The sequence below is a fragment of the Phalacrocorax aristotelis genome, chromosome 1 (assembly GCF_949628215.1).
Source record: "Phalacrocorax aristotelis chromosome 1, bGulAri2.1, whole genome shotgun sequence".
In the NCBI taxonomy this organism is placed as follows: domain Eukaryota; kingdom Metazoa; phylum Chordata; class Aves; order Suliformes; family Phalacrocoracidae; genus Phalacrocorax; species Phalacrocorax aristotelis.
Genome location: NC_134276.1, coordinates 157421503 through 157444091, shown reverse-complemented (window position 1 = coordinate 157444091; position 22589 = coordinate 157421503). Strand labels below are relative to the sequence as shown.

Here is a 22589-nt window from a genome sequence, read left to right as displayed (position 1 = left end):
TTGACCGATTCCTTCTAGACTTTTATGTAGAATGTAACCAAATAAAGCATATTCCCTTTAAACTCACCCTTCTAAGCACAATTTAAGATGAATGCTCCCCTTTTTTCTACTAGTAGAGAAAGCTGGATTATAAAGATAGTATATGGGAAGCAAAATGTGCTCATGCTTTATGCTTCCAGGAGGATAGCATTTAGCCCCCTGATGTTGCTTTTCCAAGTTTTCTAAAGAAGAAATACAAACATCCTTAATCCTGATGTTGGTGTTGGTACTAAAGTTACTTAATATGTTATGGCTCTACGTAAGTGGTCTTAACTTTTCAGTATACTTGTCAAACAAACATCAAGAGAAATATACCCTTGAAAATAGAAGTGATTTACACACACTAGGTACATGTGTGTAGAGAATAAGCAGAATATTTTTGGTTTTCTGGCTTGCTAGAAGGTTAAGCAGCATAGCAATGTGTATGTAACTGTTGCTTGGAAAGTATGGCAATCACTTAAAGTTTACTTTTTTGGGTTGAAATTGAGTAATGTGGTAACTTTGAAATGGTGAAGCAAAAGAAATTAAAGCAATATCAAATTAAAACAATGTCAGTCCTGCTTCTGGGGCAGAAGCTGGACCAAGTAATGGGAGGTAAAGGCAAGACTATAATAGTAAGAATAATATCTTCCTTCAACTCCAAAGTTAATTTTCAAAAGTGGTAATAAGTGTGTTAATGAGTTAGCAAAAAAATTATATATAGAGAGCCTGGGGTTCTATGAGTGAGATGCTTAAATGCATCTTCTCTCCTATTGGAACTGTACAGAGAAGAATGTGCTTCAGATAGAAACTATAGGTCACCATGACAAGTTAGGGACAGCATTTTCAATAGCATCGTATTGTTAAGGATTAGCTTGTTACTGTGAATTAATTTTACAGTTTCCATCATCACTTATCTATATTTAGAAATTGTTAATGGATTTCTATGTATTTATTTAAATAAAGCTACAAGGCTGGCATAACTTTTTCTTTTTATCTCCTCTGTTCCCAGAGTTGGTTCCTTCAATTATGAATAACATGCTGAATCCGGATGCTATTTTTTCAAACAATGAAATGAGCCTGTCAGACATTGAAATCTATGGTTTTGATTATGACTATACGTTGGTCTTTTACTCTAAACATCTACACACGCTGATCTTCAATGCTGCTCGAGATCTTCTTATTAATGAGCATCGTGTAAGTAAAATTAATGCAATATCATTAAACTTACAGATAAAGAGCATAATAAATAATTTCTAACAGAGAGGGGCATAACTTTTTCATGCCTCAGTCCTAGTTTGGCTCCCTTACAACACATTTTGCGCAACAGCCACATATGAACCACAGAAGTCCAGGTTTAGTCTCAGCTGCAGTTTTGAGCAGAGCACAGTCTGACAGCTTTTAAGGAATAGAGTTTTATTTGTTTTCTTTTTTTTAATTTGGGGGGGTGGGGGAGGGGGCTTTTTTGTTTTCTCCTGATTGTCAATTATTGGAGTCACCCTGATAAATAAGAAGCTTAAAAATGACCCTTACTCTGTTTTCTGCATTGCTGTGAGCGCAGTGATTAATTTACATATGGAATATTTTTAGCCTGACTTCTTATGAGGTCTTTGATTGCACTGTGTGCTTGTGAGGTGCTCAGTATGCGCCCAGGGTTTCAGCTGAGTTAGCTGGAGGAGCAGCGTGTGCAGTGACACTGTAATCAGAGGCTGGGTACAAGAGAGACCCAAGTAATTGTTGAGTTCCGTGGTCCCCTAAGAGGGAGCACTGCCCTGGCCCTGTTGCCTCACCAAGCAGCGTGTTTGCATGGGTGACCAATTGACAGCCAAGTGCCTTGGAGCTGGTTGTTGTGTAGTTTGGGGATGGGAGGACTTACTGTGTGTCAGAAAGTGCAGGGGAGATAGGTGACTTGGGGAACTGAAGGTATCGCAGGGAAAAAGATTGAAAGCAATAGGGACTGAAAGAGGCAAAGTTTATTGAACTGTAGGACTTGCAGGAAAATAAAGGACAAAAAGTCCATAGAGTAACTTTACAAATAAAACTGCTTGTGTATTTTATGCAACCTAAATCTGAATGTGTGGTGTTATTCTACTTTCATATTTGAATCTAAAGGTTAGGAGCTATATATAAGCATCTATAAATATCCCTGGAAGAACAAGCAAAACTTCATGGGTGCTACAAGCACACACAACTTGATCCCCCTAAGATTTTGGCATGCCTTTGTAGCAATTTCTGTAGAATGTGTAAATACACTTTAAAGCTACCTGGGTCTTGCAAAAATCAGCATTACCATAGGAGTCAAGATTAATTCTCGCAGATGGTAGTTAAAATGGTACTCGGTCTTTACTGTTTTACTGAAGTCAGGCATTAATAAATTTCCACTTTGTCTCAATTAAAATATCTTGAGTTCTAGAAAATGAAGCTGTAATTACTTTTTGAGACAACTAATTACAATATATCATCTCCTGTTGGAATTTATTGGGGGACAGCAGTTTTTACTCATGCTATCTCTGTAACACTTATGCTGTTAATGTTTTTCTTGCCTTTACCTAGAAGCTTTTTCTAATGCTAGCATTGCCCATTATGACTGTCATAGTCAACCTAAAAGATGGCCAATTTTGGTCATGGCAGTGTGAGGTAATTAATCAGAAATTGCAAAAAACAGTGTAGGAAGCAAGGAATTTTGAAGCGCGTCCAAGAGAATAAACATCAATTTAATGCTAATCTTGATGGCAGCAGGTGTTGAATGTAAACTCTTGCTCTTGGGTTTATGTCTTTCCTAATGTACGGGCCTTGTGCCACCTTATCTGGACTGCTGTTTCAGTCCAGATAGATCTATCCCTACTGAGCATGGGGTAAGCAAACAGGTTTTTATCATTATTTTGTTTGGTTTGTAAGGAGGCTTTGATTTGTGTGCCAAAATAGGGTCAATCTTTTTCTCATATGTACTGGCATGCGTGCAAAAAGACAGCCTTCTAGTAGAATAAATTAAAGTAAGAAAGTCAAGCATGCAGAAATTTGAAGAAATCAGAAATAAATTTCTTTGTTCATGCTTCATGTGGCTGCTTTGAGGCATACGCAGTACACTGTAGTTTTTAATTAATAGCATTCTGTATCATCCCCATATGTTTTCACTTGTCTCCTTTTCTGCTTCATGTTCTGAGGCCAAATCTATACATCATCCCAACACATCTATAGGCTTTTGATGATGTTCTTCATTCGGATTACTAGCCTCCCCCATGTTTTCTGGAAGTGGTGCTAGGGATGATAGTTCAGAATTTAGGAGAAAGGATTGTTTTCTTTAACTGCAGATGCCTGTGCTCAGTACCGGCACAATCCACAGCAGTTGTGGAGCAAGTCCTCTTCAGCATAGATAAAAACTTTGTGGAGAAATTGTGATTATTTTTTTTTTTAAATTTTTTTTGGTAAGAGTAGCTAGAGCCTCTGTTGGAGCTGCGTAATTTACTTTTTTTCCCCTGAAGGCTTGTAAATTAGCCATGTATGTATGGAGGCTGGTGTTGAGAAGGTGGAGAATGTGGCTGAGGTTCATTTGTCAAGCTCTAAGACTGCTGTAGCCTGTGGGAGGAAAATGAAGGATCACCTTGAGTTAATCAAAGAAATTATAGTTTTCTCAGGCCTTGTCAGAAATGACTGAAGCATTTTACCTTTTAAAAACAAATGAACAAGATCCTTAACCCAAGTCACACATCTAACATGTTCTTTCACAGCTAAACTATGGTTAAAGCAGGACAAAACTACAGTCGAATGAAAATGGGCTTGTACTGAAAAATGTTAGCAAACTCTGTAACAGGTGATGTGAGCTACCTATGCTACCTGTGAATGACCTGAGGATAGGTTACAGGACACAGACATTCAATTCACATGCATGTCTAAACAGCAAGGTGTTACAAATTCTGTCCAGGGTAAATACAGTTGGGTGACTGTGGTGTTCTCCTGAAGTGACTGAGCCTGATGGTGTTTAATGCCCAACTTGCTTTCAGAATCTGATCTTTGTGACACACTGTACCTTGGGGAAAGCACCTGTTGGCCGAGTCTGGCTTCTCCAAGTAACGTTAGCTGTTGTAAATTCTCATCCTTCCTTCCCATTGGTGTTTATCTACAGTGTACCATATCTTTAAACACCTTTGGGGTCTACATCTCAAACAAAAAGCTAAGATCAGGAGTATGATCCACACTTAAGGAGTCAAAACAGATAGCTGTGCTTCTTTCTTGAAAATGCCAGAGATTTTTTTTTTTCTCTTGTTAATATTGATGCTATTGTATTGATTTTTCTTTCAATAGAAGTGAGCAGTAAAGTTCAGATATCTCTGTAAATCAGGCCACGTTCTTAAGTTTCTAGCGAGAAGGTTGAGCTGGAAACTGTGTTTGTATAGTCTGGTGACACTTCACAATGCGAGGTAACTCAGCTATTAAATTTTAGGAAGTAAATATAATTTAGTTTGTTTTTATGGGTGTGTATATTAAAATAACTTTTTGAACAAGAGGCTAATGTTCAGAGGTGATCACTACAGAGTACCTGGATGTCCAACGCTAGGTACCATGCTTGACTTAGATTTAAAATGTTTGTCTTGTCTTGCACGGTACATATGTTCCTGAAAATCTCACCAACCTATGCAAAAGCCTTGTTTAATGACTAGTGACAATTACAAGCATAGAAAACTTAGGCTTTAAAAATTCTGCAGAAACAATTTATTTGTTTTTGTTTTGGATCTAAAATCAAATCATTGCCATCTTTTCTTAGTATCCTGCAGAAATAAGGAAATATGATTATGATCCCAATTTTGCAATCAGAGGACTTCATTATGATGTGCACCGGGTATGTATAAATAACTTTGTGATGAGTTACGTAGTGCTGAAAGCCTAGCCAAAGAAAATAAAGCTGGCTTTTAAGTCTACCAGCTTTTTACTCTGCGTTAATGCGTAAGGATTTTGTTTTATATTTTTTCTCTTTCAATGAAACATTGATTTTTTTTTTTTTTTAATATGGCTTTTAAGTATAAAGTTTTTTGGGTGTTTTGCTCTCATGGTGGGTGGGGGGAGGGAGAAAGACAGCTTAGGGTGTAACAGAATAAACCTAAGCAGGCGTCTGCTAATAGGAAGAGATATTTCTTTATGGCCTAGCTCAGGTCACTGGACAGTGTTTCCTTGGCGATTTGGCAAGCCCTAGGTAAAAGCCATTGATAAAGTATTTTGGAAGCTATGAAGGAAGTTGAGGTGAAAGTGCTCAGGTGTTCTTGAGATGGAAAGAGTATAGATAAAGTTGCTTTGATCTTTTTTTTTTTAAAAAGATTTCATGTCAAATAATTGATGTGATAAAACCTGATTTTTTTTTTTTCCCCCTCCCTCCCCCCTGCAAGGCATTATTAATGAAGATCGACGCTTTTCATTATATTCAGCTGGGAACAGTTTACAGGTAGGTAAAATTATTTCATATTTATAATAAAAAAGTATACTCCTGTTTTTGAATCTCTTAATTGCATTTATTAGTGTACATCTTAGGTTCGTATGAGGAGCAGTGCACTGAAAAAGCACAGACATGAATGAATATTGCAGTCTTACTGGAAGGGGGTTTCTTTGCACCTCTGAGTGTACACACAGCTATGCGCACATTTACTGACTGATGCAGTACAGCTGATCCCCAGTTCAGAGCTGGGGAAATTGGCAAGCTGGTTGGTCACATAGTGCTGACTCACTTTGTTTCCGGCTGTTAAATTGTGCTGAAAGACATCTAAAAATATGCTGATGACTTCTCTGCTGTTGCTTTCTATGTAAATAATTGTCACAGAGTGCCTGTTAGCATGACTTCGGTGTGGTTGCAGAGACACTTGAGAGGTCTTAACTGTATTTGCACAAACCTTTTAAGTTTGGACATATCATTCTGCAAGTACGACATGGTTGGAGCACAACAGCTTTGTGTCTGCACAGCCTGACGCTTCTTCAGTTGTCTGAATTGATGTAAAATTGGTGATCTCTGTGCTGTGCTTTGCTACATGGTGTAGGCTTAGTGCATGTCATCTTTGACAGGAGAGTTTTTAGTATGGTTCAGTTTGCTGTGGTGAAGCAGTACACGTTTGATATGAACACCACACTTGCTACTGTATCTTAAATTAAAGAACACGCCTGAGCACCTTTCTTAATGTCATTGGACAAAAAATTTTCTTTTGGGGCCAAAAGATAATGCAACCTTGAGGTGATTTACTATGGGGGCTAGCACGGAATTGTGTGTGGTAGCATGAAATGATGATAATGCACTCATTACTACTTTTTGTTTGCCAGGTGGGCAGATAGGTAGATGATTCAGCCTTAGTCATTGATCAGTTCTTCTATGACTTAGTCTGAGATGCCCTTTGGGAGAGGGGGGAGGAAGGGAAGGAAAGTGAAAGAGGAAGCAAGGTGGCCCAGGTCCAGCATTAGGCTCATACTATCAACACAGTGTCTGTCTAAAGCTGCCAAAATAATGTGTGTTCTGTATATATCATCAGAGCCCATGTGAACTGTCATACCATTTACCTGAGTGTTGAATACATGCTGATATAGAATGATTATTGTATATTTCAACTTACAAAACCTGTTCCTGTGGTTTTTGAAGGGGTCATTTTTGCAGGGCTGGGAGGGAACCAGAGAACTCAGAGTGAAGGTCGCTAGTTGTAAGATTAATTTAAAAAGGCTGTCACATTTTTACGTTTTTCACTATGAAACATGCTTGTTTGCTAGATTAAAGGCTAGGTGAAGTAATCAAAGATACATTTATCTGTGGAGGTATACAGTAGAAATATTAAGGTTGGTATGAATGAAGTATGAATGGAAATGTGTATGTGTGAGAACACCAGAAGAAATGTTGATAGAAAGGACAAAAGGGTGGCATGTGTTGGTGGTATCTGGATCAGCTGGTCATCGAGATACCGTCACATCTGCATGCTGTTTTTCCAAACACCTGTATGGGGGTGGAGGGAGCAAAAAAGAGGCTGAAGACTTTGAGGGAAGATGTCAGGAAGAACATTGTTATGACTGGAACTGCATAGTGACCTAGATGAGAAGACGAAGGGGTGGTGAGTCTGTCAGCAGAGTTGCCTTATGACTCAGAGTGGGACGGAATGAAGAGGCAGATCATCACAGTTGCTGTCAGCCTCTAGTACAAAAGGCACATCTGAAGCCAGCACATGACGACTGATCAGGAAAACTCTAGAGAGGTGTTGAGATTTGTTGAAGAGCTGGTGTCCCTCATTCTCCTTGTTTGCCCAGAGCAGTTCTGGACAGACTGCTAGGCTGTGTGTCTTGGTACTTGTGAATGTGTGTGAGGGAAAGAGTGAAAGCTACCATTTTGCTCAATACTTTCTCTTTATTTTGTTTAAAATACGGTCACCTTTCACTTCTATACCAACGCTGAGCTTTACTGTCAGTTGCTGCATATCTGTAGTTCTTAGTTTTAACCTTCCATGTGCTCTGTACATGTGTAGGACAATTACACTGCTGAAAGTAGCAGGACTTGCACAGCCGCATTTCAACTGAGAGATTTAAGCAGTTCTGGTGTCCTTCTAACAATGCACGTCTCCAAGACCAGCAATGGGAGCGCTGCTGTAGGTGAACTGTGATGCTTTTAGTAGTGTCTGTCCATGCTGTGAGTGGAATGAAATACACATTGTAGTTATACAGCTGGACTGTGAGCTGTGTCAAGACTATGGGTTTTCTGGTAAAAATAATCTACAGCTTTGCTTACACAGTTGTCTCTCTTCTCTGGATTTCGTGTATGTCTAATGTCCTCTGTTGGTTTGTGCTTAAGTAGCTCCTGATCTACAAGTGTTTTCTTTAGCACTATTAAGATACCGCTTGGCATAGCTGTCTGCAGACTTGAAGATGAGTCAGTCCTCCTTAATTCTGATTGTATTACTTGGTATGTGTTTAACATTTTGGTTGCATTTCTTTGTGTTTCCTGCTGTGAAGTGGGTGATGCTGAACTCTGTAGGTTACAGAGCCAAATTATTATCTGCCCTGTTGGTGCCCAATACTCTCTTGAATACTGGAGTCCTACCAGCAGTAGCACAGAGCTATGTGTAAGTCGATATAGCATTGAGAAGTGCAGTAAAGGAGCTAGTTGTCATGGGACTATGCTGCCATAGCAGCCCCGATGAAGTTCATGTATCATGCCCTTCCAAAGCTGGTGTGGACACCAAACACTGAATGTACTAGGCTTATTAATTAATTAATTTATGTTTTAATGCCTCACAACACTTCAGGGTCAGACAAGAAAGGGAGGCACTGAAATAACTGTCTTACAAGGCTGTGAAACACCATAAGTAGGCTTGGAAAGAAGGGACAAGATGATCTGGTTTTCATTTGTGTTCTTTAATCTTAAGCAAAACCCCAACACTTCTGTGTCCTCTGGTGAGGATGTTTGCATGCCTGCAGCGTTTTAGGTGCTTTAGTGCAAGACACTTGATACTGCAAACATTCAAAACCAAATGAAAACAAAGCCTCTAATCTCTTAAGAGTTGATAAAGAAATTCTGGGGAGACATGATGTCTCCTTCTTCCCCATTTGATGTTATATTTTAATATTTTAATTACTTGTCAACAATCCTTCAAGTAATCTTAAATTTTGGAAACTGAACTGTTGACACAGTTTAAAAGAAATTCTTGTTTAGTTAAAGGTTGTATATGTTTTTCTTTCCCTTGAATCTTCAAGGTCATGCTGCAGAATAATCTGGTTTAAACACTATCACATCATCAGTGCTGTATGAAACAAAGGCAGAGTGAGGAATTACTTTCTGTTAAGAAACTGGAAGCTCTAACTACTTCTTACAAAGCCTTGAGGCATAGTTTCAGCGGAGGCTAATTACCTCTTTTCCCGTAAGAAAGTAAAAAGGACTTAAAATTGGAATGTGTTCCATGTGCGTCAGCCTGTTAAAATGTTACTTGTTCTGTAAGGAAAGATGCTGTTTTAATTTACAGACTAGTGTTCCTATGACATTATTACTATTTTAATAAGCTCCAAATCTAAACGTTAATCTGTCAGACCTTCACTCGGTAATTACTTGAAAATTTTAATCTGACTGCTTTAGAACTAAAGCTAATGTTGTTTTCCAGAGGCCTCAGTGTCGTCCCAGACGAAGAAGTCATTGCAATGTATGAAGGTTCCCATGTCCCTTTAGAACAAATGAGTGACTTTTATGGAAAGGTAAAACCACAAACTGCTCTTTAAATTATTTTTTTTTTTTGGGGTGGTGGGGGTGGGAGTAGCTGTGTTTGCACTTTGTTCTTGTTCTTACTAGCAGTTATGTTTTCGCAATACATGATTGACTTATAGTGCTTGATGTGAAGTTTGCCCTCTAAAGTGACAAATATATTTTTGTTTCTCCCACTCACTGTAGTTTCTTCTTTCACTGTTCCCTTGCCCAGTCATACAGACAAAAAAGTGGATGTAGGAAAATCAAGTGACTTGCTCAGTGTTGCACAGCAAATCTGGTAAAGTCTGGGAAATGAACCATATCTGGTGCCTAACCCCGGCTATGTACTTTTCCCGGTGGTCTAATGGCTTAGCTGATGTAGTAGCAAGTAAATGTATAGAGTCATCTCCTGCATATAAGCTTGGCAGAGTGACAGTAAGAGGATTTGACAAAAGATGAATGATAGAAGATAAAACTTTTAAGTTTAGGATTTGACTTTGTTGAGAAAGTTGATCTTGTTACTGGTAGGTGCCTTCTTTCCCAAAGAACGGTGCTGTCTTTTTAGTAAAAACTAAGTTTATTTTACCCCTTTTACTTATGGAAGTTAATGTTATGTTGACATGAAAGGCCCTTTGTACTGTGGAGCATTTTGTTGTTCTCGCACTTGTTCTTATTTTAAGGAGCTGAACTTAGAATTCCCAAATCTGGTCTCTGTAGCAGTTCTGAATATTGCCCTGGCATTCTCTGTGGGATGCCTTGGTCTTTGCAGGTCTACGCTTTCTTTGATCTTGGAAAGGACAGTGACAGGACAAGAGGCTATGGGCACACACTTAAACACAGGAGGTTTCCTCTGAACATCAGGAAACACTTTCTTTACTGTGAGGGTAACCGAGCACTGGCATGGGTTGATTGTCCAGGAGGGTTGTGGAGTCTCCATCCTCAGAGATTCAGAAGCCATCTGGACAGATCCTGGGCAGCTGTCTCTAGCTAGCCACGCTTGAGCACAGGGGTTGGACAAGTTGACCTCCAGAGGTCCCTTGCAACCTCAACCATTCTGTGTTTCATGATCTTGACCAGTGTGCAGTGCTGAGCTGGCTGCTTTACCTCTCCTTCTTGAGAAGTACTTGGTTTGTATTTGCTCTTGTATAATGAGATTCTCTACTTTTGTGAAACTTAACTATAGTTACAGCTTTTGCAAACTAGAAATCTTTCCCTCTGTTATGCCATTAGTCATTGTAGATTCTTACAGCTTTTTATTATCACTCTTCAAGGAGGTAAATCGTTTTGCAGTCCTAATCAGTGTTCCACTTATTAAAAAAGAAAAACCCCAACAAACAACAAAACCTCCACCCCCTTATCATAATACCCAGTGCCTCTTATTTATAGAAGTGCAGACTTCCAGTGAAGGCCTCTAAGTCCGTCTCTTGAGTTTTAGCTGAGTGCTGTCTTTTATGTTTTTATGAATTAAAATAATGCTCTTAAGAGTAATGAGTCATGATTAATTCTTCAAATAAAGCCAACACTTTTATTGAGTTATTTTATTGAGAGTCTGTTAGTTCAAAAAGAACCTAAAGTAGTCCAAACAGTGATGGCAAAAGCTGAATATCTGTGATGAAGATGAAGTGTTTATACTGAAGGAATGAAAGTGTTCTAATTTGAGAAATGCCTGACCCTTTTTTCTTCTTTTCTTCACCCCCCCACCCCTGTAGAGCTCACAAGGAAATACAATGAAGCAATTCATGGATATATTTTCCTTGCCAGAAATGACACTCCTTTCTTGTGTGAATGAATATTTTCTGAAAAACAACATAGACTATGAGCCTGTTCATCTGTACAAAGATGTCAAGGTATTAGCTTTGAAGATTTAGGTAAACTTCTACATTTGTGTGTCTTTTCTGTGAGCACTTCCGGAAGCTTCAACCTGTTGCACCAGCCTCAGTGAAATACTTCAACTTTAGGTTTTGTAAAGAGTAATTATTGCTATACAACCATAAAAACATAGGTAAAATGAAGGTAGACCTTGGAAAAGAAATAAAGAATAATTTGAAATTTGTTTCAAATCTGACATTCTAGGACTGTTGCTCTTTTTGTAGGTTTGAGGTGTGAATAGGGAGAAAGTAAAGAAGATCTTGTATGCTGATAAAGCTTCTTTTGATTGTTATTAAAGGTATACTTCTCTCACTAGCAGGAATTGTAAGAGGCTGTAGGGAATTCCAGTTTGGAGCTTTCAGTTGTACTGCCTCTGTATGTCATTTGCTCTCTTGCTTTTGGCATATCTATTTCACCTCTTTTCCTCTATTCCTCTTCCAAAAAAGTCTAGTAATAACGACTAGAGTAATTTGACCCTCTTGATTGTTCAGGACGTATCCTGCAGAGGAGGTAATTTTGTGTCATGGGTATTTAAGAACAGAAGAGGTCATGCCCAAGTTGATGGTATTTGTCTGTACAAGCTTTCCATCCAAAACTTTCTCCTAGCCCTTTGTTGACATGTATTAAACTTTTGTAGTTGTTCAGCATATGTGATGCATCTGAATGTTGAATGTCGCAGTTTCCGAAGTAGATCAGATGGATTTTAAGAAATATTTGACCTGCAGAGTGATTTTACCTTCTGCCTATGGTTACATAGAGCCAGAAGACTAGTTCTTGTGGTTTCTGCTGAAGTGCTTGTAGAAACTTCTGTACTGCTCAACATTACCAACACTTTGGAAGCCCTATAGTGGCATTTTTGAGGACCCTTAGAACATATTCCATGTAAGTACCAAATTGATGGTACCACTGTCCTAAACAAAGTGGTCTGGTGCAGAGTTGGCTCAGGAGAGCTGCCAAATAGCTTCAGAACACCTTATGGGTACTTTGCTTAAGCATTTAGCTTCTCTCATCTGCTCATAAATTTCTTTTTTAAATAAGTAGGGCTTTTGTGAGGGATCGCAATCTAAAATCTATCTGACTAAAAGCTTTTTTTTCTCTTTTTTTTTTTTTTGGTGCAAGAGGAAATGAATGTGTTCTGCTCCAAAGGTCATGGGCAGTCTGTGGTGAATCTGCTTCTGCAGAGGGCTTTCACCCCATTTCACCCTTCTGAGCACCCTTTCACAGCTGTTACGTAAAACAGCCCGTGCTGTACAGTTTTGTGCTTCCCAAAAGTGTGAAGTTATTTTCTTGGAGGACAGGCTTACTTTTTGTCTAGTGGTGATATATATATACACACGTATATATTAAAAAATGAACATCACATGGCATTTCTGTAAAGTTAAAAGTGTAATTCAGAGAAAGGAATTGTTTAAAAACAAATTACTACTGCATAGCAGTAAGCATGGGTTTTGTAACTGAAAAATTTTCAGTTCTTTAGTGCTCTGTTGCTTTCCTCACAGGATTCAATCAGGGATGTCCACATCAAAGGAATAATGTACAGAGCAATTGAAGCAGATATTGGTAAGTACTAATGAGATCATCTGTCACAGCTTTTTTCACTGCTAGTATAATGATCTTTCTGGCTTCCTTATTTAGGATTACAAATTCTAAAGTTTAAAGCTTGAAAGAGTTATTTCTACTTGTCTAATGTGCCTTTGTTAAGTATAACCTCATTTTCTGAACCCTTGGTTGAATGCAGAGAAAATTCTTGTGAAAACCTTTTTCAATTAATATTGTATTTTCCTCAATCCTCACAGAGAAATACATATGCTATGCTGAACAAACTCGTGCGGTGTTAGCTAAGCTGGCTGATCATGGCAAGAAGATGTTTCTCATCACAAACAGTCCCAGCAGCTTTGTGTAAGGGAACAGTTGTTTGCTGTTCAACTGTATGTTTTTAAAGGATGGGGAGGATGAGGTTCCCGAACGTAATTCATTATATTGCACAGATAACTGCACTTCTGTTACTCTTCACTGTTAATATCCCTCTGTCCTTTTTAGGGACAAAGGCATGAAGTTCATAGTTGGCAAGGACTGGAGGGACCTCTTTGATGTGGTCATTGTACAGGCTGATAAGCCAAACTTTTTCAATGATAAGCGAAGGTGGGTATTTAGTCAGTAAAGAATGATTTAAGAAGCTTGTTTCATATAAGACTACAGAGTGCGATACAAAGTATTTTAATTTGGATGCAATGTAAAATGAAGTCATATTCGATGAAATCCTGTTCCAGGTCACTACAGAATGCAGTAACACCCCATTCTGAAGTCCAAATATTTAACATTTCTTACCCAAGAAAGTTCCAGTAGCTATTACAGGTCTACTGGACTGAGTTAGGATCACAGCAGCAGTTTTTAACATCTTAGCGTGTAAGTTGGTGGTGTTCTTTTCCTAATAAACCTGGAAATTTTGATACTTTTCAGAATTAGCCCCTTATCTGGAAGTGTCTTTCATTGCTTCTGTTTTTGTTTAGTCATACATGATACTTAAAGGGCAGACTGGCTGACAGACTGGAGTATTTGAACTAATGCATTTTTAATGCGTATGCACTACTCTTGAAAAAGACCTATTCCTTTATGCGTACTTGTGATTCGAAAGTGAGATAGAGCGAGGTGGGATTTTTCCCCCCCCTTTTTTTGTTTAATTTCAAAAAGAACTTTGTACATCTTGCCCCTTCTTCAGTTCAGTTGTGCAAAATGAGGTATTGGGCAAGATTTTTACTCATCTTTACTTCTTTTGCGTTCTCTTCTGTCCTTCTTAATGGCAGGCAATTCACACCTGTGTCTTCCCCTTTGTTTGGGATCCCTGCCTTAGTTCTCAACAGCTGTTCTCAAACTCATTTATACATTGCATTTCGCTGGCTAAAGCCAAAGTTTTGGAGCTTTGCTTTTTCCATGTATTACAAAATATTCAGATGGTAGAAGTGTGTTTTTGTTTTGAAAGATGAATATTTTTAATATTAAAATTTTACTCTCATCCTAAAAGGCAACAGAATATCCACAGCAGTGTAACAATTGTATATAATTCTATTCTAGGCCATTTCGGAAAGTGAATGAAAGGGGAGTGTTGCTTTGGGACAAAATCCACAAGCTGCAGAAAGGTCAGATCTACAAACAGGTATGCTTTCAGTAAACCCTTTCAGTTCAAATTTAATACCTATTTTTTAAAATCCCCAACTTCTTTAGATATCATAAAGCTTCTGAAAAGTAGATGTGCTTTTTAAGAGCATTATTTTCATGATTGAAGTGGTAAAAATTAATTTTTGGTATTGTGGGTCTGCAATTTCCTTGCCTCTTGAAGTGATAGTATTTCTGCAATTGCCTGTAAAATTTGGGTTTCATAATATATAAACTGACGACAAGGTTCTTGATGTAAAAATACTTTTAGGGGTGTACTAAATTCCCTTTTTGTGCCTGTGAAGGTGCAAGTCGCGTGCTGCTACAATGTACGTGTCACTGTTTCCGCAGGGTAACTTGTATGAATTTCTGAAGCTTACTGGCTGGAGAGGCTCTAAGGTTCTCTACTTTGGTGATCACATTTACAGTGATTTGGCAGTAAGTAGTTTACTTTCACAAAATAGGGTAAAAGATGAGGCTTTTTGTTAGTTTTCATCTCTTCCTCCCTAGTGATTCAACATAACACACTTTCATTTGAGATTTCTAAATACGACAAAGTTTGAGTTCGTAGTTAAGCCATATTACTTTTCTTGCAGTGAAGAAAATTGGTGCTGTAAAAGGCCAACCATATTTCCCACCTGACTTGTAGTATTTAACTTGTTTACAAACGCCACTCAGGAATGTGTGAGTCTGTATTCCTGACCCCCAGATACTGATTGTGTCAAATGTAACAGAGTACAGATACCCACATGTACGGGATGTGTCTGATCCAGATGACATTTACTACCAAGTGTAATAAGAGCTGAATGAACTTCTGGTTTGAATGCAGGAAGCAATCTTCCTGTCACTAATGGTAAACTTCCTTTCTTCCTGAGATCTTGCTATGTTTTGTAGCCCCACTATCCAGGCATTTTCTTACTACCTTATGAACAAATATACTGTTAACTGTTACTTTAATGTAAATGATCACTGCTTAACTCTTTTGTAATTGGTTGTGTGTGAATGCCTGGATATGACTTTCCAGTGCCAAGCTGCAGTAACATGTTTCAGCAGCAGCAGAGGTTAACATTTTTGACCCAATCTGCTTTTAAAAAGAAAAGTAAGTTTGGGTGCTTTAGAAAGCTGAGCGCCAAAGGATGGAGGATGCATCTCTCTTCTCTGGCACGATGGAGGAGAGAGCACAGGTGGCAGCTCCCTCATCCTGTACTTTTCAGGAAGAGCTTGAATAGCTGGGGGTTCTGCTAGGATCCTTCTGTCAGCTAAGCCTATGGGTAAATACCATGAACCTAACACACAGTTTCCTCCAGATACATCTGACAGCAGCAGAGGCCTCATCTACTAGAGGAATTTCCTACTGTTTGTTTAAACCTAATGAATTAGTGCTTACTTGCAAGTGCGTATGTGTTCTTTGTCTCTCTTCTTAAAAATGTGGGGTTCGAAGCTTACTCTGAAATTGAAATCTATTGCTTGTTGGCACAGTTAAGTCCCGCTGTTTAATATTTCTGCTTATGCATAAGAAGCAATTAAATTAGTGCCCCTTTGGGATAAACAATGGTCAAATTCTTCAGTTTTCCTAAGTAGTTCTTTTTAAGACTAATACTCGTACTTTGTAATTCTTGGTAAATAGGATTTGACCCTGAAGCATGGCTGGCGCACTGGTGCGATTATTCCAGAGTTACGATCAGAGATTAAAATCATGAACACAGAGAAGTACATTCAAACCATGACCTGGCTGCAAACCTTGACAGGATTACTGGAACACATGCAGGTTTGTTGTGTGTGTGTGTAATCGGCTCTGTATAGCAGAAGGGATCCAGCAGAGTTTCTAAATGCTGGACATTGATGTTGCAAGTGCTTTCTGTCTCATTCAAGTTCACCAGTCTGACTGTAGATAAATAACTAGACGCACAAATAATTGCATTTAATAAGAGTTTTACCAAAATCTTGTTCTCTTCCACCACTTGTCAGCCTGGATTGATTCTTGCTTTCAGTTGTTTAGAGTGCATGTGGTAACTTCTATACAGTGGTCTCTGAAGTACTGCTCTTGTCCTGTTAGCTGATGGGGGTTTATTAATGGAAAAGCTCATTTACAAGGGCATCCTTAGTTACCTGTCATCCATACTTTACATTCCAGGTTCACCGTGATCCTGATTCACAAATAATTTTAGAAGAATGGAAGAAGGAAAGGAAGGAAATGAGGTAAGACATGGGAGATGATGAATTTGCAATATGCTTCATGGTAGCCAAGTGTTCTGTGTGTTATCTTCCACAGGCTTCTTCAGAATTTCTATCCGTCCCTGATTTGTATACCCTGGTAGTTACAGACCTTCTAAAGTTATCTGTGTAAAGCAGTATTCTATCCCTGCAGCTCTTCTCTCCTCTCACCCTTTGTGCATATGAACCCCTTCTCTCTGTTCCCCTTCTTTGGAACAGATGTTACTTGTCTGCCTGAAAGGGTAGCATCAGATCAAATACTTTTTCTTCTCATCTTAGTGCTACTGTCCCTCTCTGTTCAGCTGTCACCATTGATATTGATTACACAGCTTGACTTCTGCATGATTTAAAAATGTGTTTCTGTATCAAGGCTTAGGTCGCTTAGAATCATAGAATCGTTAAGGCTGGAAAAGGCCCTTAAGATCATAGTGTCCAACCGCTAACCTATCACTGCCAAGTCCACCACTAAACCATATCCTTAAGCACCACATTTACCCTTCTTTTTAAATAAACCCCTTCTTCAGTTTTTTTAGGTGATTTCTTCAGATTACATACAATACATCTTAGAATATGCAGAAACTGGGCTCTGCACTAGACTGGATTTAGCAGTGGACTCATCACAGATATAGGTAATAGGGCTAAAACTCCTAAAAATCTACTATCATGACACAGTAATCCATAACTGCAGGGTGTGTGAAGTGCACAGTTGGCAAGGCCAGCAGCTGTAGCACCAGCAGCCTTCCCCAGAAATGTGGAAGTAAATGAAATGGGAATGATAATAGCAGAAGTTAATTCCAAGATGTGTTCAGGCTTTTTGTGTACATTAAGCCAAATCTTTGCTTTTTGAAAAGGTCTTTTATCTTTGGGACAAAGGGATGTCATTAGGATTTAGATGAAGGCAAAAGTCGTCTCTCACAATCTCTAGAAAGGAAGGCTTGAGATGTCATGTTTCTGAAGTCGGAAGCAACTTATGACTGGTTTTAGCGGGAGAGGTGTGAAGCTTTTCGCTACTGTGACTGCTCAGTCTGGGCTACATATGTGCAAGAGGTGCAGAAAGTTCTGTTGTGGTGCATTTAAGTGGTTTGAAGTGCAATGACAAGAATGTGTAGAACACGATAGGAACTGGATGTTTCAGGTTCCCGATGCTAGCTGGTAGAGAGATGTGTGCTGTTGTGTTCACTTTGTTCTCTTTGTTTTGTTTTTTTTTTTTGGGGAACAGGGAGATGAACAGGAATTTCTTCAACGCACAGTTTGGAAGCTTATTCAGAACTGATGAGAATCCAACTTATTTCCTAAGACGTCTCTCTAGATTTGCAGATATCTACATGGCATCATTGAGTTGTCTCTTGAACTATGAGCCTGATTACACATTTTACCCCAGAAGGACTCCTTTGCAGCATGAACTTCCGAGCTGGTCAGACCAGCTGTGCACTGGTACATTCAGAGTACCCTTCCTACAAGAGACAGTTCAGGTCAAATAAGCATTTGGCTTGTTCTCTCTAAAACGGGCAATTTTTTTTTTTAAATGTACATGTATTTTATTTAAGTAACTTAAAATCTGTTATCTTGATTTAGATTTAATTAATACTTGTTCTCATAAGCATTGTACCCATTTTCCACACTCCTGCTCGGAGATGTGAAAACTCCTCTTACGCACAGAAGACATGATGGACTGCCAAAATCATAGTGGGCTGGGAGGGAGTGCTAATCTGAGGGAAAGCACTGGTGGTGTTCTGGGGTGGTTGTTTTTGTTTGGTGGTTCATTGGAAATTTCGATCTGCAGCCTTGTGGTTTACAAAGAAGTACCTATACTCTCTGTTCTGGCCCTGATCAGAACTCCAGCTGGAGCCTGTAATGGAGCTTGGCACTGAAAAGCTTAAACCCAGTATTAGTAATTCAGTGATATGCAGTTAGTAGCCAGTTTATGGTGAGACTGAGAAGGATGGTGTACCCATTTTAATTTTCCTTGCTGCCATAGCTAGAGCCTTACCTGTAGCTGAACTAACTGCTGTGTAGTGTTGGTGTGGCTCTGCTGCATCGCAGTGGGTACAGCTCAGGTGGGCTCAGGCTGATGGGGCCTTTTTCTTCTGCCTGTGCTGTTTCTGTTCTTGTAATGCCTGTGCTTGGCTGTAGGTGGACCTGAGCCTAAAAACTGAACGTGGCAGTAACTTGGGTGCTTCAGCTTCCTTTTTGATAACTCTTAGGCATCTTTCTTTTTAAATTTCAAAATACTTCAAATATCCCCTCTCTCATAATGAAGCCATTTCAAGAGGTCTTGCATTTTGCATTTCAGAGTGGAGACAGATCTCTGTCAGGCTTTAGATTGATCCTAAATGCTGCTTTTTAAAATTTTAAGTGTCTTACAGTAGTATGCAATGTGGTTTTGCTGTTCCCTAGGAGAGAATGTATTTCATACGGCCTTCACTAATGGACTTTTACAGTCAAAAGTAAACATGCACAATGGGCAAATGATTTAAAAGAAAAACTAAGAAATGAGAAAACAAAACCCAGAGTTGTCTGACATTTATTTTTTTTTTTTAGCTCAAGCCCTCAAAGCTGAATTGGGGGTGCTGGACAGTTTGAATTAATCAAAATAATTCTGGCGGTGCAGATTAGAAGTTTTATTGAATTACTGAAATTACAGGTAATGCATGAACACCATCTCTGGGTAACATAATATGTTCCAAAGATTTGAGCTGAAAAATGTCTATTTTGCACAAGGAAGACATCTGTTGATGTGTTTCCTCAAACAGGCACTTTACAGAACTGCTGTATAGTTGTTCTTGGATAAGGATGCTTTCCTTTCTCTGCATCCAAAGGAAACGTTTTTTTTTTTTAACTGGTGCTTCCCACCGCAGCCATTTTAGAAGGCATAATATGATTAATATTTTTCAAATTTTAGTTAGTAAAGGTTCTGATTTTAAAAGCGTATAATTAACAAAATATACAGCATTTGGTATTCTTCATTTTGGGATATCATTTGCTTCCTACCGTGATTCCCAGGTAAACAAACTTTTGGTGACCAAAAGTTTTCTTGTTTTCTTTTTTTAACCTGTCTGTATTATGTGCAAGTACCTATATTGAATTTCATATGCAGTATCATATTTTTAAAAGCATGTTTGCAAAGTAAAGAATGTATTCTAATCTAGCCTGCACAATTTCATAAGCAGTTTTCCTGTATGCTTGAAATCAGTCTGAAGTCCTCGGAGGCGATTATAGATTTTGTTTGTGGTTTTCTTGTGCTCCTGTTTCAAACTTGATGTGCAACACTGCTGAAGTGTGTGTGTGTGTGTGTGTGTATTTAAACAGATGAATATACTTGAGTAAATTCATCTGACAGTCCTGCTGTTTTGCTGGAAGAAAAAGAGAAAGTTTTGCAGAAAGTTAGTTTGGCTTTATCAGGAGACTTGTTGGTGGGGCTGTGCGAGAAATATTTAGCATAACTTGATAATGAAATGTCAGGATGGAAATATCCCCAATTTGCCTCTAGCTCTTTGTCCTGATGCTCAGCTAGAACTGGACTTGGTGTTACATGTGTGTAGCACCTCTCATGCTCCAGAGATTTCAATGCCCTGTTTAAAAAAGAAACAAAAACCAAACCCCAAACCACTGTACATTCTTCATCTTAATACCAGCAAATAGTAGTATTGTGTTACTCAGTTCTGCATTACTGAATTCGATAATGTTGGCTATAGCTCTGTGACATTTCTTTTAAAGCTGGCTAGGAGTCAGTTTGCCTAATTTTCCTGTGCTAAACAGGAACAGTTTGATTGGGTTGGATGATATTATCCACATAATACACATTTTGTTTCAAGATTATTTCCTCCTGTCCCCTTTGCTTAACTTAAAAATCAAACTTCTGTAGAACGCCGTGTTACAAAAGCCAGCTGAAGTAAAACCTTGTTTATGTTGCATGACTTCTTGAAATAAACAACATTGCATGAAAAAAAATCATTACAGGAGGGTTATGTTCCTTTAAAACAACCCAACTATATATAATATGAAATTAAGCAAGAATTTTAAAGTGTATTATTTATTTTTCAATGGTAGAGCGCTCCTCTTCAAATTTTAAAAATGTCTTGCATTTTTATAATGATTTCAGAGAACTTGAGCTGTACACCTCAGCACGCTCTGCAATACTTATTTTAACCTTGTTACGTTACTGACTTTAAAGAGCTGTTTGAGCATGTCTAAAGGGCAGTGTCTCTTTATGTTCATTTTCGGAGTACAGTTTATTTGATCACCAAAGCAAGAAGAAATTTTCTTTCTGTTCTATCAGAAACTCTGAAGAGAATAGTCTGTCAGTAAAAGAAGAGTTTAATGAACTGTGGAAACTTTTTTTGTGATAAAAATATTTAATGATTGTTACAAAAATAAATGCTTGGACTTCATCTTCTGGTCTCTATGAGCCTTAATATTTTGGGTGACTGGGGAGAAGGAAGGAACATGAGTAGTATTAATCACAAAACTCTGTGGGGAAAACACCCTAAATATGTATGTTTGTGTTCTAAATATTTTAATATCTTACAGGTAAAAACAGGCATGTATAAGGGGGCGAGGAGAGGAGCTATGGAAATGACTTCAGTCTCTCTCTCATCCAGGCATGTTTACACACTAGATTCCCCTGGTTGTGCTTGTGTCCACAACCCTGGATTTGCCTGCATACCTTGTTCTGACAGGAGGTATCCTGGGGTTGCTCGCGGAGGTAACTAATGCTTTTCTGCAGCAACACCTTCCCTCCTGCTCCCCACGCATGGTAGATGCCAGGAAGCGTATCACAGGGGAATGTTACTGCTGCCAGCAAGAAATCTTCCTTGTCTTGCTGTTTTGTGGTTTCTACAGTGTTCTCTCGATTTGCTATGATTAATGTTTTGAGGGAAGGAAAGAGCGATTTAAACTCAAGTTTGATTCACTTCTAATAGTGTGGTGAAAATTGCAGCTGTTATTGCTGTGCGTTGGTTGAAAGGTAATGTTAACGTGCTTGGTAAAATTACGGCATGCAAACAAGCAGGTAACTTGTGGTCCCCACAGACCCAAAAATCTGAGTGTGGACATGAGATGGCAAGTACATCATTTTCTTTGTGCACTTTCCACAAAAATAGATTGAGTAAAAATTGGTTACTATTCAAATACCCTCATATCAGCTATATTTCTTGCTAAAGCTGCTACAGTTGCTATTTCCCTTTGTACAGTGAGGTGAGATGTAAACAAAACACAGTCAAGTTAGGGGAAGGAGAGAAAAGCTAGAGCGGGCAATCAGGGTGGGCAGAGTGGTTGTGTTTCCTGCTGCTGAAATTCTTGCAAGAAAGTATACTAGCAAAAAATCCTCTCAGTTTAAAAATACAGGTTTAACACATGTTCTGTTTCACACTTGCCAGTCGTAGTTGTAACTGAGCCAAAATGAAAGCGTAGAGCTGGGAGTACTAGCAAAATTAGGATATTTGCCAATTTAGCAGTGTCTTTGAGGCCACTTTAAAGTCTGTGAAGAACAACAAAAGCAGTTAAATAGCAGGCTAGTGTGAAAATCTTGCACTTTTCACCGAGAAGTGTGTTTACTTCTGGGTGGGTTCTCTGAAAGTACATTTTGCATTTGGCACTCTCAGTTGATAATGCTCAGATACAGCCACCGCTTCTGAGGTTAGTAACTCTGGGAACGCTATAGGCTGCACTTTAAAGCTGTGCTCTTTTAGTTTTTAATATGTAATGTGATTTTATTCCCTGAAATGTGTAGGTGCTGTTTTTTCACAGTAAGTGTAAATAGAAACATGTGTTTTAATTGACTAATGCCAAATTCAGTCTTTAATTCTGATCATGAGGACCGCTCATCACAAGCTGCTGGTCATCTGAATCCTGTAAAATAGAAAAAAATGAAAATCGGACTTGAACATTGCATTAAGAAACGAAAGTCACTTTTTGGCAAATTTGTCCATACAGATGGCAGAGTTTGTACCTGACGCTTTTGTACCAGACAAGTCATTTTATTGGATGCAAAAAGGTTTATTTTGATTTTAGACGCCGCATGTACATGAGGGTCTTGCTAAATTGGACCATTGAGGCTACTCCGGTATTGTAGCTTTACTTAATCCTTCCTTCCCTTGTTTCCCAGCGCCCTTCCCATTGCATTTCCAATTCTTTGCAGAGTGCTGGCATG

At 38.7% G+C, this 22589-nt stretch overlaps 2 protein-coding genes across 8 annotated transcripts in view; one reads left to right on the top strand and one right to left on the bottom strand.

The window, feature by feature from the left end:
* Positions 1-20839, top strand: part of NT5DC3 (5'-nucleotidase domain containing 3) — a 46154-nt gene extending 25315 nt beyond the window's left edge. For all 6 annotated transcript variants that reach the window (XM_075075106.1, XM_075075100.1, XM_075075083.1 and 3 more), the window contains 13 exons: positions 1031-1215; positions 4781-4855; positions 5397-5452; positions 9123-9213; positions 10912-11049; positions 12571-12631; positions 12868-12970; positions 13112-13213; positions 14144-14225; positions 14576-14662; positions 15852-15992; positions 16359-16423; positions 17658-20839. In XM_075075106.1, the coding sequence (XP_074931207.1) occupies positions 1048-1215; positions 4781-4855; positions 5397-5452; positions 9123-9213; positions 10912-11049; positions 12571-12631; positions 12868-12970; positions 13112-13213; positions 14144-14225; positions 14576-14662; positions 15852-15992; positions 16359-16423; positions 17658-17919 (1431 nt within the window). In that variant the 5' untranslated portion in view covers positions 1031-1047 and the 3' untranslated portion in view covers positions 17920-20839. The remainder of the gene's footprint in view (positions 1-1030; positions 1216-4780; positions 4856-5396; positions 5453-9122; positions 9214-10911; positions 11050-12570; positions 12632-12867; positions 12971-13111; positions 13214-14143; positions 14226-14575; positions 14663-15851; positions 15993-16358; positions 16424-17657) is intronic.
* Positions 20738-22589, bottom strand: part of STAB2 (stabilin 2) — an 89147-nt gene continuing 87295 nt past the window's right edge. For both annotated transcript variants that reach the window (XM_075075020.1, XM_075075029.1), the window contains one exon: positions 20738-22288. In XM_075075020.1, coding sequence (XP_074931121.1) covers positions 22238-22288 — 51 coding nt within the window. In that variant the 3' untranslated portion in view covers positions 20738-22237. The remainder of the gene's footprint in view (positions 22289-22589) is intronic.